This window comes from Lagopus leucura, unplaced genomic scaffold (assembly GCF_019238085.1).
Source record: "Lagopus leucura isolate 7727_CA_CO unplaced genomic scaffold, USGS_WTPT01 Super-Scaffold_100002, whole genome shotgun sequence".
Classification (NCBI taxonomy): Eukaryota; Metazoa; Chordata; class Aves; order Galliformes; family Phasianidae; genus Lagopus; species Lagopus leucura.
In genome coordinates, this window is record NW_024962263.1 from 73745786 (window position 1) to 73760234 (window position 14449).

General features: G+C 39.4%; 1 protein-coding gene across 1 annotated transcript in view; it reads right to left on the minus strand.

Moving 5' to 3' along the window:
* Window positions 1–5404: 5404 nt before the first annotated feature.
* The window catches only part of RSPO2 (R-spondin 2), a 96828-nt gene continuing 87783 nt past the window's right edge, over window positions 5405–14449 (minus strand). The window contains exon 5 of the mRNA XM_042869368.1: window positions 5405–8047. Coding sequence (XP_042725302.1) covers window positions 7938–8047 — 110 coding nt within the window. The 3' untranslated portion in view covers window positions 5405–7937. The remainder of the gene's footprint in view (window positions 8048–14449) is intronic.

The following is a 14449-nucleotide window of genomic DNA, read 5'->3' on the forward strand; positions in this document are numbered from 1 at the left end:
AATATGTAAATACAACATGCATTTTAGAAGTACTTTGCTTTGAAGGTTGAAACTTCATGTAATCTTGCTAGAGAGATTTTACTGGCAAATAGCATTTGTGAGTCTGTGCTTCTGACTACATCTGATCTTAACTTCCAAAATATTTGGAAGTTTAACTTTGCCAGTTTAAGATTACATTGTTCTTCAGCCTGGGCAGAAAATCTTTGGAATGTGTTTGTTTCTGTCTTTATCTGCATCTGAATTAATGCCAATATGAATTTTCTCAAAAAATGAGATGACGCTTCAGACAATAGCCAAGTCTATTTGTACAAATTCATGGTGACTCACTGGGTGTTTTTGTGGTCCTCGTGGGATCTTAGAAATCAGATGACTACAGTGGCATCTGAAAATCTACAGATTCAGCGGCAATATCTAATGAGGGTCCTGCACCTAGGTATGTGTCTCAGACCAATGAAATATAGCAGCCTGTTACATAGCAAAATCACAGAATCACAGAAACAGAATCACAGAATTGGAGGGGTTGGAAAGGACCTCCAGAGATCATCAAGTCCAACCCCCTGCCAAAGCAGTCTCCCTGCAGCAGGTTGCACAGGTAGATGTCCAGGCGGGTCTTGAATATCCCCATAGAAGGAGACTCCACCACCTCCCTGGGCAGCCTGTTCCAGTGCTCCATCACCCTCACTGTGAAGAAGTTCATATACTGGTGCAGAACTTCCCATGCTCCAGTTAATGGCCCTGGGCACAGGCAGACCCTTGTCCTGTCCTCACAGACCACTGAAAAGAGGTTGGCCTTTGTCTCCCACACTTATGTTATTTACAAACATTAATAAGAACCCCTTTCAGTCTTCTTTTCTCAAGGCTGAACAGATTCAGGTCACCCAGCCTTTCCTCATAGGGGAGATGCTCCAGGCCCTTTATCATCTTTGTGGCCCTCCGCTGGAATTTCTCCAGAAGATCCCTGTCATTTTTGTACTGGGCAGTCCACAGCTGGATACAGTACTCCAGGTGAGGCCTGACCAGCACAGAGTCAGCGCAGAGGGGGAAGATCATCTCCGTTGACACTCCTTTTAATGCACCAGTCCCAACCTGTATTGTGGTTTTTACTTCTCAGATGCAAGAGTCTACACTTGCTTTTGTTAAACCTCATCTGGTTTCCTGCTGCCCAGTTCTCCACCCTGTCCAGGTCTTGCTGAATGGCAGCACACCTTTCAGGTCTTTCAGCCACTCCTCTCAGCTTTTTGTTGTCGGCACACTTGCTGAGGGTGGACACTATCCCCTCATCAAGGTTGTTGATGAAGATATTCAACAAGACCAGACCCAGTAATGACTCCTTGGGAGCACTGCTAGTCACAGGTCTCCAGTAAGACTCTGCACCACCAATTACTTCCTCTAAGCTCAACCAGTCAGCCAGTTCTCAGCCCACCTCACCGTCCACTCATCTATCCCACATTTTCTCAGCTTCATTATCAGAATGTCATGGGAGACAGTATTAAAAGCTTTGCTGAAGTCAAGGTAGCAGTCATCCACTGCTCTCCCCCCATCTACTGAGCCAACGGTGCCATCATAGGATCATGGAATCATAAAAAGGCCTGGGTTGAAAATGACCACAGTGATCATCTGTTTTCAACCCCCTGCTATGTGCAGTCGCCAACCACCAGACCAGGCTGCCCAGAACAACATCCAGCCTGGCCTTGAATGCCTCTAGGGATCCACAGCCTCCTTGAGCAACCTGTTCCAGTGTGTCACCAACCTCTGTGTGAAAAACTTCCTCCTAATATCTAACCTAAACCTCAGTGTCTCAGTTTAAAACCATTGTCCCTTGTCCTATCACTATCCAGTGTTGTAAACAGCCATTCCCTCTTCCTTTTATGAAGTTGGTCAAGCACAATTTCCCTTTGGTGACTACTCCTGGTAGCCTTCTTCTGTACCAATTGCTTGGAGATGGAATCCAAAAAAAAGCTGTTCCATCACCTTTCCATGGTCAAAAGTGAGGTTGACTGGCATATAGTTTCCCAGATCCTGCTTCTTGCCTTTTTTGAAGACTGGAATGACATTGGCTATCCGCCAGTCTTCAGGCACCTCTTCTGTTCTCCAAGACCTGTCAAAGATGATAGAAAGCGTTCAGCAGTCACCTTTGTCAGCTCCCTCAGCACACGTGGATGCATCCCATCAAGGCCCATGGGCTTTAACCTTCCTCGTCACATCCCTGCAGGTCCTGACAACACTACTATACTCCTCGCAAGAGGACAGGCCCTTTTTCTACATTTCATAGACCTTCTCTTTGATCTTATCCATAAGCTCCTTGCTCATCCACACAGGTGTCCTGTCTCCCTTCCCCAATTTCCTACTCTTAGGGATGCAGTGATTCTGAGCTTGGAAGAAGTGCTGTTTAAATGGTGCCCAGTTCTCACAGGCCCCCTTACCTTCTAGCACACCAGCCCGTGAGGTATCTCCAAGAAGGCCCTGGGAAAGGTTGAAGTTGGTTCTCCAGGGTAGCAATCCTACTTTTTGTCTTACTTCTTTCACTCAAGATATTCAACCTCACCACCTCATGTCCCCCTGTAATCAGTTCCACTGTGGATGCACCTTGAATGCTGTGTCCAGTTTTGGGCCCATCACTACAAGACACTGAGGCACTGGAGTGTGTCCAGAGAAGGGTAACAAAATGAGTGGTCTGGAGCACAATTCCTATGGGGGATTGGCTGAGGGAACTGGATTTATTCAGTGTGGAGAAGAGGCTCGGGGAGACCTTATCGCTCTCTACAGCTACCAGAAAGGAGGTTGTGGCGAGGTGAGGGTCGGTGTCTTCTCCCAGGTAACAGTGATAGGATGAAAGGTAATGGCCTTAAGTTGCACCAGGGGAGGTCCAGGCAGGATGTTAGGAAACATTTCTTCTCAGAAGGAGCTGTAATGCATTGGAACAGGCTGCTCTGTATGGGTGGTGGGAAGCTTTTCAAGAAAAGGACAGGTGTCAGGGACATGATTTAGTTGGCATGGTGGTGATTGGTTGATGGTTGGACTAGATGATCTTAGATGTTTTCTCCAACCTTAATGGTTCTGTGATTCCTATAAAGCCTTCTTAAAGTTCAGTCAGAAAACCACAATATTTGCAAGCCAAGACATGTACTCCAAGTGCCACTATTTGGGTAATCACTTATCTCTCTTGAGGTTAATTTCTATTTTGAGAAGTGACTGGCGAAAAACAAATCACTGTTTATTCATTTGTAATCTATAAGCTATTAGGGTTTTTTTTTTGTTTGTTTGCTTGCATTGCTTGCATTGCTCAATTAAAGTGAACAAGAATACATGAGCCTCACTGAACTAGAAAACAGGGAGACAGAGCAGCAATTTCTCTGCAGACATAAACACAGAGATACTGCTTACCAGTTTAAGTAAGGATCCAGCTTTTTTTTTTGTTCATTAGACATGAATTGTTCTACCTTGCATACAAAATGAAAATAATTTTAAAAATCTGTTGGAGCCTTGGAAAGTAAGCTTACATAGTAAGCTAAAGGCATCATGTAGGTCAGGTTGCTCTAACACTTCCTAAATCTAATATTGTTTCCTGTCTCCTGGACAGAGGATTTCATGAAAGAAACGATGCCAAGTTCAGTGTTTTCAGTAAAGAGCTAAACAAAAAGCTGATAGTTGTTTGTAGGTTAAATGTTCAGAAGGGTACAGTTTGTTCTTACTGGTGTCTGTCCAAAATTACATCAGTGTACTGAAATTCATGCTGGATGACACCATCACAAGTGGAAGTGAACTAGTGTCAAGAGACAAGTACATCTTGTTGGCAGAGGGAAGGAGATATGCCTTTTGAATTGAAAAAGCTGTTTTACCTTCAGTTAAGTGGTAGCATTATTACTCATTACTAGCCTCATCCATTTAAAAAAGTATGGTACTTGTGCAGGTCATACCCAGTCAGTTTTGTTCTGTATTGTATTTCAACACTATAGAACAATTGAAGAAGGAAAGAAAAGTTGATTTTGGTCTTTGTTTGCAAAAGTCTTCTTAATTTAGAAGCTCTCAATCTAGCATTTATCTTTTTTTTGTTTTTGTTTTTTAAATTTTCATTGACATCGTTATGTTAAGCATTCAGTGTCAGAGAACAATTTTCTAATACTGGCATTTGTAGCATGGAAAGTTTGCATTAGCATAATGTCAAGCACCATTTTTCTTTTTTTTTCCCCCAGTAATAAGAGAAATGTAGCAATAATCTCTCACTAGCAAGAACAGCTGAGATGTATTAAAAACCAGTCAGCCACAAAATAATTACTTTAACCTTGCACCTGTGTTTTTGTAGATTTTTTGTTGTTTCATTTAAGCAGACACATAACTAGGAGGCCAGAAGAAGGCTGGGCATGCTAAAGATACAGAGGTCCTGAAAGGAGAGAGAGGCTACAAAATTGTCTCTTCTGAGAAAGGTGAATACAATATTAAAGAATATATGCTTATGAAAAAGGGTTTTTTTGCACATAATTGTAATACAGCATTTTTTTAAACCAATGAATATAGCATGGAAAGTTCTTTATTTGACTAATTTGAATCTTCCTTAGTTTTAAGCAGATTTCCAGTAGCTAATGGTTAACCTTTGGGCACAAAACCCTAAGTATGAAGACAGAAACTGCTTGCTCCAATTCCTGCCAGTATTTTAAAGAAATTGTCCAGATTCAGAAGGTAGTGACAGCTTCAAAAAAGAAAAAAACTGTATGTGTGAGTATTTAATCTGGAAAAGGAGCTAGAGGGAAATCTAGCTGTAGTCTTCAGTTGCCTGAACAGAGCGTATAGAGGAGACTTAACCTAACTCTTCTCAGTAGAAAGTCAAGTAGGAACAGACAAAAATTGCAATGATAAAATTCTTACTGGAAAAGAAAAAAAAATTCCTTGTGAAAGTGGTCAAATACTGCAACAGGGACTAAAGAGGTTACAAAATTCTCCACTTTAGACATACCTTAGCCCTGTTGTAAGTGGGGATTGGGGCTAAGTGGTCTCTTGAGGTCCTTTCCAACTTCAGGAGAAGTATGACCTCATGAAACTCAGAATGTTATAAATATTTTGACAGGATCTACTGTGCAAAAGGGAATTGAAACAGTTGTTTAGGACAAAGCAGAAACTACATATGAGGGCACTTGTTACTTAGGGTTGAGTTTCTAGCGTCTGTATTCTCAAGAAAATCTCAATATGAAGATGACTAGGAAGAAGGAAATCAGTGTGTAGCTAATGCACAGTGACTGTATCCTTTCCAAACGTGTTGTAAGTATCAACAAAATAATAAATGTTTGCACAATCCTCAAATTTTCCAGTACAGTGGGAGAAAATCTGGATCTACACCCCTTCTCCAATTCATCTGTGTGCATGCTATTCCAAAGGAATACATTCCTTGAATTAAAAAGGACCAGAGATGTTTTAGTCAGAAGCTTGTGACATTTTATTGTATTTTGTAGCATTCTTTCTATGACATGCCTAATACAACATCTGTAACCACTACTAGAAGGATGGTACGAGGGTACGAGGGTATTCACTGCACTTACAGCCAAATTTGATAACCAGTAAGCAAACAGGCAGCTACAGCTTATATTGCCCTTTTTTTTTTTTTTTTTTTTTTTTTTCCTATTATTTTAAAATGAGCATTTAAAGTCTGAAATAGCAGCCCAGGTCAGAAAAATCTTACTGTCCTTATCACTGTTATGTTCTAGGTAAATACGGTCATATTCTAAATGAAGGGAGAAAACCTTAAGATTAAGTGGAAGTCCACAAGCAGTTTCATGGAATGTTCATATGTGTCTAAATAGTGCACTTTTCTTTTTTTTTTAGCAACGCTTCTTCTAGCTAATTATGAATATATTTGTACTTATAGATGCTTTATTTCCTAGTTTACTTATGAAGCATATAAACCATAAAACTAAAACTAAGATTTGTGGGATTTTTCTAAAATAGATCTCAAAGATATATTTGTGGGGCTCTGGGGTCTGTTTTTCCTTTTCCTTTGTTCGAGAACATCAGGACTCCATGTGCCTGGTAACACAAGTACAATTTAAACCAGGTCATACAGAAGCTTTATCAACTAGAGTCACAGTGAGAGAACATTTAAGCAGCTTTCTTTCTCTCTGGTCCCCAGTTCTCTGCAAGTGATTGCAGAGACCCCACTTAAAAACTACTTCAGAAGGACAAGAGAGGAGAAAAACCATTCAGATACTAAGCTAAGAGTCTACCCTTGGAAGATGGGCTCCAGATAATCATTTTTGTGTTAATAAAGCCAAATACCCATGCCTGGGGGAAGTGGACTCCACAAGCAGTCCACTGTGGCAGTATGCAGAGAGGGCTTTTGGTGGAGCCTGTAGCAGTGGAGCCAGTATTATCCTAGCTCAGAAGTGAGTATAGAAACAGAGGCTGGAAACATTCACAGAGTCCTAGATTTAGATTTATCCTTTTGTTAGAATTAACTTCTTAGCCAGACCTGTCAAAATTTAAGTATAAATAATTTTAAACAAAACACCCTTGTTTGAGCAGATAGTGATGCAAGTTTTAGTCCTAGAACTATAACTTCCGTAAGTGACAGCATAAGTGGCAGGCATTTTAGTTGTGGGATTTTCCAAGAAGATATTCAAAACTCTCCTTGAATAAAAGCCCCATAATGCAAGAATACCAAATTACACATCCTGAGCCATTTTAGCTATGTAAAAAGACACCTTCCCCCAGCCCAGATGGGGTTTAAATTTGCTAAACTTTGACAGTTCACTGGCAATACTGGGAAACTGACTGGTGCTCGCTATACTGCTGAATGACTGATTACACACTGCTTTTTCTTTTGTTTCTCCTTATTCAAGTATTCAGTTGCTGTATCTGACTGGATCAGGACTAAGAGAAATAAAACATTGTGCATTACATTTGAAAAACTACATATACAATCTTAGATACCAAGAACTTTCTGTAAAATTTCTTTCCTGACACTCAAAACATCTATCATCATGCCTCATCTTTAAAAGTTACCCTACTTTTTCTGAGACAAAATACACTAGGGCTGAGATAGGAGTAAAGAAGAGCAGAAAAGAATTGCATTATACCAGTCTGGCAAGTATACTTCAGAGCTGACACTCCACTATGAGCATCAGTACAAGGTAGTCTAGCATCTGAATGTGCTTTACAAACAAGAAAAAAAATCCAGTTTGTAACTATTGAGAAACATGAAAAGATCCTTAAAACATAGTCAAAAGTAAACATTTACTGGATTACTTTAAAGTGTATTACTAGAACCAACAGACGTAACTTTAAACATGTATATAGTATTATACATAAAAATGCATAGATGTACAGTAAATATGCTCATTTATATGTAGACAGAGTAATATGTACACATAAAGTCTGCTGCACATTCATAACTCTAAGCAGTGATTCTTGTGGCATATTGTCATAAAGCAGTTTTATTATACTCATACAACAGTTTCAATGCAGTAGGTGTTGAGAACAACACATATTAATGCTAAGTATGTGAGTTATATCCATTTACTCTTGAAATGTACAAATATAGGAGACAAAGGCCATAAATGCAATAGTACCTACACCTCCAAGACTTCCTTTTTTTTTATTTAAATATGCACAAGTCCGCCTAATGGTGATACATAGGTTTCTTTCCTGCTTCCATTCAGTGTCAACACAGTGACCAAACACTCAGTACAAAATCTCTGACACACTTCAGCACCACTTCCACTGATTCAACTCAGTGTGCTCCTGACCTTGAAGTCTTCAGGTCAAAATAAGAGGAAAAAATAAAATAAAAAATATATAAATAAAACAAACAAGCTTGTGGGCTTCTTTTCACAAGTTATTTGCCACCAATACTGTTAAAGCAGCTGAACTGTAGTGCATCCATGGGCAGGAGCATATAGCAGCTTTTGTGCACTTTGCAAAAATATATTAAAAAAAAGTAAATCAAGTCTTTACTGGCTTGTTTTGTCTGTAGCTAAAAAGATGCTGTGCTGCTTCTGAGCCCTCTCCATCAAATTCTTTTTCTTCTTTTTCTTCTCCTTTGTTTTTGTTGCCCTTCTTCCTAAAAAAAAGAGAGAAAAAATATCACTGAGTCAATGAAGCAAAAAATACAAAGGTAGTATTAGAATGCAACCAAAAACCTCAGTGGCACAGGAATTACCAACGGGGACTGCAAATATAAAGTTTAGTTAATACAATCTGATCATTAGTAAAAACAGAACCTTTTGATATGGTATAAAGAGGAAGCAAGATCCTGGACTGTCAGCACTTGTCCACAACATTGCTTTGCTGGTATGAGTAACAGTATTTATGTGGGTCTTGGTTTAATGGGATAATTCATGCAAGCAACGTTATGCAAGTGCCTAGGGCCCAGAGCCAAACAAGTAGGTAGACTCCTAACTCACTACAAGCTGGATACATGCCTCACACACTTGCGTAAATTTGCTTGAGTGAGTAATCCTATTTAAGTCAAGTCTAATATATCCCGGATTTCAATGAGAAATTAGGCACTGCAGCCCAAGTATTTGGCTGGGTGCTTTGGCAGAAAGAGTGCTGCCTCTGTAAAGAACTGCTCTTATTAATTATTAACACACACTGCCTAATTCTCACAATGCGTTACTGCGCTGAAACACAAGTTTCATTACGCACTTCTTGTGACTAGAAGCTCACTGAAAAATAACCCAAATGATGAAATCGGGATCAATGCAGCAAAAAGAATTCTCAGATTCCTGAAATGAGAATGTTTTTCTCCTGTTCAGCTCCAATAATAAATCAATGAATTCTGATTAGTTCAGCAAAGATCCCGCGGACTAGGAAAAATGCTAGACAGAGTGAACCCAATTCAGCATTATGTTAACTTTATTTTACTACATTATATTTAAATCCTATATACTTTAGTAGGATTTAAGATGACTGAATAGTGCTTTAAGTGAGACTGCTTGTGTTTTCTCAGCAGTGTGATATAAAGAAATATGTGATCAATGGAGAAAAAAATAAGGATATTAGGCTGTAGAGATGCCAACTGTAAACTTTCAGGAAAACTAAAAGAAGACATTAAAATAAAATTCAAATGGCAGACAACACAGAAATGTGAAAAGTACTTTTCAGCTACAATGACAGCACATGGCTGAATTAACTAATATTAAAATTATCAAGATGTATGATTCATTAAACATACAAGGATTACATATTTGCAATGTGCTGCCTAAGCTACTATTCTCTAGGAATTATTAGAACATTAGCTTTGAAAACAGGACAGGACATTAAGTTAATGAGAACATGAGTTTAGTCCATATGAAAATCATAAGGGTCCTTGGAGTTTACTTCTGCTTCTTGTTAAAGTCTGGCATTAATGCTACTATGGCATTTTGCCATTTTTAAATCTAGTTAATCCTACACAGTTAAACTTCAGTCCAACCAATCATTAATCAAAGCCGCTTTTAAGTTTAAACTCTTTAGTAACACTGTATCTAATGACTAGGTACACCTAATGAGGTCAGGGAGAAGGAATACTTGACACAGAGCGGCATTACAACAAGATGGTTTTGATTATACACATTTCCATACCAAATTTTTATTATGTGATTCTACTAGTTGGTATATTGTGGAGCATCAAAATATACAGTTGATATGTAGTTGAACACTGCATTCTTTCTTGAACTTTAAATATATTCTAATTATTTAACCTGAATCTTGGAAATACTTATTAAGGAAGTATTAGATGATCTGAAACAAGTGACAGTGCTACTAGTCAAAAGACCATTGGAATCAATTAGAACTTCACTGGAATTTTGCTACCCAGCTTGCTTAGCGATCTTCATTGCGAAGTTTCACTGCACCAGTCAGCAAAGGAAATACAATTTCCAATCAGCACATCTAATTTTCCCTGTGGCTGGCCTCCTCCACTGAAGTAAAATGTTCACTATATGTTTCAGAGAGTAACAGATTCTATTCTTTGTCCTCTAAAAACTCTGACATGCGTAGGTAAAAGGACATACAACCCACTTGGTGTGCATCTCTAAGCCTTACAAAGTAATTTGTGTAACAAACAAGTACCAAACCATATTGATAGACTAATGCTCCCATTACAGCATCCTTAAACTATAGTAGATACAAATGATTTGACAAGGCACTGTGCAACAAACACATTCTTGTGTTCCGGATGCCCTGCAGCAGCCATCCCAGTGCCTGCAGAGAGCCTCCAGATTAAGCCACCCCTGTGGTACAAGTGATGAAGCTGCCTCTACAAAACGCTGAAACCTACATGGCCCAGTCTGCATAAAAATAGGCCTGCTAGAAAGGGAAAACTCAACAGTCCCCCTCTGCACATGCTTGGAGGCTCTGGAGCCTCACACCAGGCTTTGACACAGCCCCTTATTCAGCCCAGCGTTTCTTCCCGGCCTGCCTCCAGCTCTCCTCCATCAACAGCAGGTCACAGCATCACTGCGCAGACACAGGGTAACGGTATCTCACAGAGTATGTCCCATCCCCACAGCCTGATCCTTAGCAGCAAGAGCCCTGGGGCTGCAGCCAGCAATGCTCTTCCCGTGACACTGGGTCATCTGCAGTGATACCTCACCCGCCTGTTAGCTGGCAGATAGCCATGGGCCTCATTTCTTCTCTCCAAGTTATAGGCCTCCACATCAGGTCTGATCTACAATCTTCATTTTTTTATTGCAGACAACGTATCCTTGAAAGTCCTTAGTGCTAATAGCAATGGGAGAAATACAAGTAATTCAATTGAAGAGCAGGATATCAGAACACAGGCTGTTCAAATTACTGTATTCCTCAACTGGCTTTTCTCTTGCATGCTAACTACCTCGCTAACTTTTCCTTTTCCAGCTTAAGAGTATATTTTAATCTCAAACTATGTAGGTTGCTCCAAAAGTAATGCCTCCTATTTATTTCCATGGAAACCAAAACAAAGACGTCAATAACGCTATTTGATAGAGCATATTCTCAGCTACAAAACACTGTTTTTCAACACAGTCATAGCTCTGCATTTTTTACAGCAGCAAACAAGAGCCTGCATGCCGCACTCAGAACAATCTGCACCCCCCACCCAACCCCCACCTCACTGTGCTTACATCCACTGTTTGGTCTCCAGAAACATTCAGTAAGATCAACAGATGTCAATGAGTGCAATTTTTTTTTTCTGCATGAAGAAATTCAGTGACACACCTTTGCTTCATCCACACTTCTGTGTGAGACGGCATTTTGCCAGAGTGCCCCTCTGCTGCCATCTGTCGCACAGCAACATGTAACAGGATATTGGCAGGAAGGTTCAACCTCTACTGCTGTACCACCAACATCCATCCTTGACACTGTGGGTCAACATAAGAAAATGTCAGAGCAGCCCTCATACCTAACAAAGGGCTCTTCAACTTTCACTATCTGAGACAGCTTGGACCATGATTTGTAGAAATGTACAGAATCTGTACAGTTGGGTGTGGACACTGAATTATGTACAGGGCTTAGGAAAGAGACAAAACACACCTAGATTTGGTGTTTGGTTATTTAGCAATTGAAACCCTTTATAAGCTTATCTTTCACTCTGTATCTCAAGTTCTACCCAGAAGCAAAACAGGCAAAGCTAAGCCACCCTTTATTACAATACTATACAATTCAGTTTTGCTATTTGCTTTATGAATTACCGATAAATAAGTCATCATTTTATATTAAATACATTATCACAGTCATCAGTCTCTTTACAGTGTTATCCATGAAACTTCTGTTTGGATTACATGCTCATGGTAGGAGGATGGTCAGCTAATTGTTAGCTAATATTGTGCTACAATTTCTAGCAGTATAATGACATATAGATAAAGGTACATAAACATACAGGTAATTCTGCAATTCCAACATCCATTCCTGAAAAAAATTATTTATGCTAATATACGCAGCAATTGTCCATACACCAAAGAGCTATAAATAATTGGTATTATGTGGGTAATTCTTCTTTGTTGTTACTGCTTTTTATCACATTATCATCACTGCTCCTACAGCAGCTGCATTCTGCTCTGCTACTCAGTTCCCTGGTTTGTCTCACGCCCTGAGCTCAAAGGAGTTTGAAAACATTGCAGATTCCTTCTGGATGGACCCTCCTCCTGGTCCATTCAGGATGCACATCATTTGGTTCAGAGGGAGCCTTCATCAACTGCTGTCAGCTGCAAAGGCAGCTTTCCACATAGAGAATCTTGAGGGTGGATTCTTAACACTCAGGGCATGCCTGACAACAGAGAATCCCAGCCACAATGCTCAACACCCCTGGCCCAGTTCAATGGCCAATTTATCCTTCATTTGCAGTATAAATACTGTTGTATGTACAGCTCTTCTAGTGAGACCTGCCCGTTTTCAGTTTCAGCAGATAGAGAAAACAGCATACATCCACACGAGGGCAGCAAGGATTTAATTTTAAAAGAAAAGAAAAAGAAGCAGCTATCTGCATATTTACTTCATACTGTAATTCCCTCACAATTTTTCAGTGTTCTCTTATTAAAAATATTAATTATTTTACCGAGATCAAAGTGCTTAATACTCCCTTTTTTATTTAAAATATTTTTCTCTTCTACTGATGACTACTGAATAACAGCATTGAGCAGTGTATGCCTTCTTCCCTTTCTAGTATTTTCACATGCACAGTTTCCACTGCTAGTTGTAAAGGCACAGTGATGTCCTGGGATAAAAACAAACTTCAATAAATGCATTATTTAATCTTTTCTTTCATTTCTTTTGTCCTTTCATGTTGTATAGTTGTAAATCATTCCCCTCCAGATGTAGTTCTACTTCAGATCCTGTATGTGGCAGCATCTACTCTGCAGGTAATCTAGAGAAGTTTTGAGACTCAATTTGGAACACTGCAGGATAGTAGACGTTGCATGAACTAATGGCAGCAGCAAAAGGATGGATGACTAGTACCAGTCAATTCACATTAAGAGAAATAAGATGTAAGATGCTGGAGAACCCTGTCTCACATGATGGAAGAAAAGCTTCTGTCATGTATAAATCCATGGATGCCTAATCATTTCCTCTTCATTTACAGTGCAGATCAAAAGCAGTGACTGCAAAAAACCCCCACTCAAATAATAGAAAGATTCAACCCAGAAATGATCCTCCAAAGGCAAATTATCTCCTAGTACTTTCAGTTGGATGAAAAATAGTGGATACAGAATCTGCCAGAGAAATACATGAATGGCTAAGAAATTTTATAAGTGTATACACATTGAAAGAAAAAAAAATCCCCATTCTACTAAGTCAAGCTTAAAGTATGGCTAAACCATGCAGTCTACCAGCCAACTCTGACAAGTGGCCATGCTGGAAGATAAAACAGTGAGGTTTAAAAGCATAGCAAACCAGAAATCATTGGCATCATTACCAATGTCACCTGCTATGGAGTTCATGCCAGATAAGAATTTAGTGTGCAATTATTTTTAATGTTATCAAATTTAGGCTTAAATTATCTGTGCTCGGTGTGTGCTTCAGAAACAACATAGTTTGGGGGGAATCAGCCAACATAAAACAGCCATTTTGAGCAGGCAGAGAAAGACACTGGGATTTGGATGGACACTGGATAAAAGGAGGTGGATTAAGGACATGGGACAGAAAGGGCCAACTGTCAGCAGCCAGTGCCTTGTACTCTTGGGTGAAATTCTACTCTAGTTTGAAGTCTTACGTACACATATTTGCCTCAGAAAAGCAACAGAAAGGATGTTATGAAAATAGTAAGTACATCAGGTGTGCACACCACCATTTCTAATCCTGAAATAGCAGACATTATAAAGGTGGATTTGCAAAGCAAATTGATAGCATGATAACAATGGACTCCTCAGGAAAGTCATTAATTATGTAATGTTCTTTATTCATTTACAAGGGTTGAACAATGTTTAGCAAACTAGGGATACACAAAGAATAGAATTTACATGCCACAAGCTACTAAGAGTTTAGTAGATTTCTCCTCAACTTTAGGGCAAATTGACTGAGAAGAGTGGTTTTGCTGACAAGCAGTGCATTCTCCACAGCGCAGTTTTACAACACGTACGGTAGATGGCAGTGAGAAAGAATATTCATTTTTCTTTAAAGTACCATTTACTCTGCTTAGAGAAAGAACAATTGATTCTACTAATTAAACAATACAAAACTTAGGATTTCACACTTAATAGACTTAGGAGGAAAGCAAAAAGAAGCACAGTGTGGAAAGAGGAAAGCTCGAAAACATAAGGTGACATGGAAATCATAGAAAACTGCCAGAACTGAATAGTACAGATATTTTAATGCTGAATCAGATCATCCTTTCAAAGTAATTTGAAAACAGGTGGGTCTCAAGTGAAGTTTAAATGTTTATCTAATGTGGATTTATCTCTGAATCCAAATGATGTGGACGTTAGTGGCACAGAGGTGACTCACTAGTATTCTCTCTGTCAGTGATGTGTCAGATCAGATGCTTTGCAAGCAGAGCCAAGCAAAA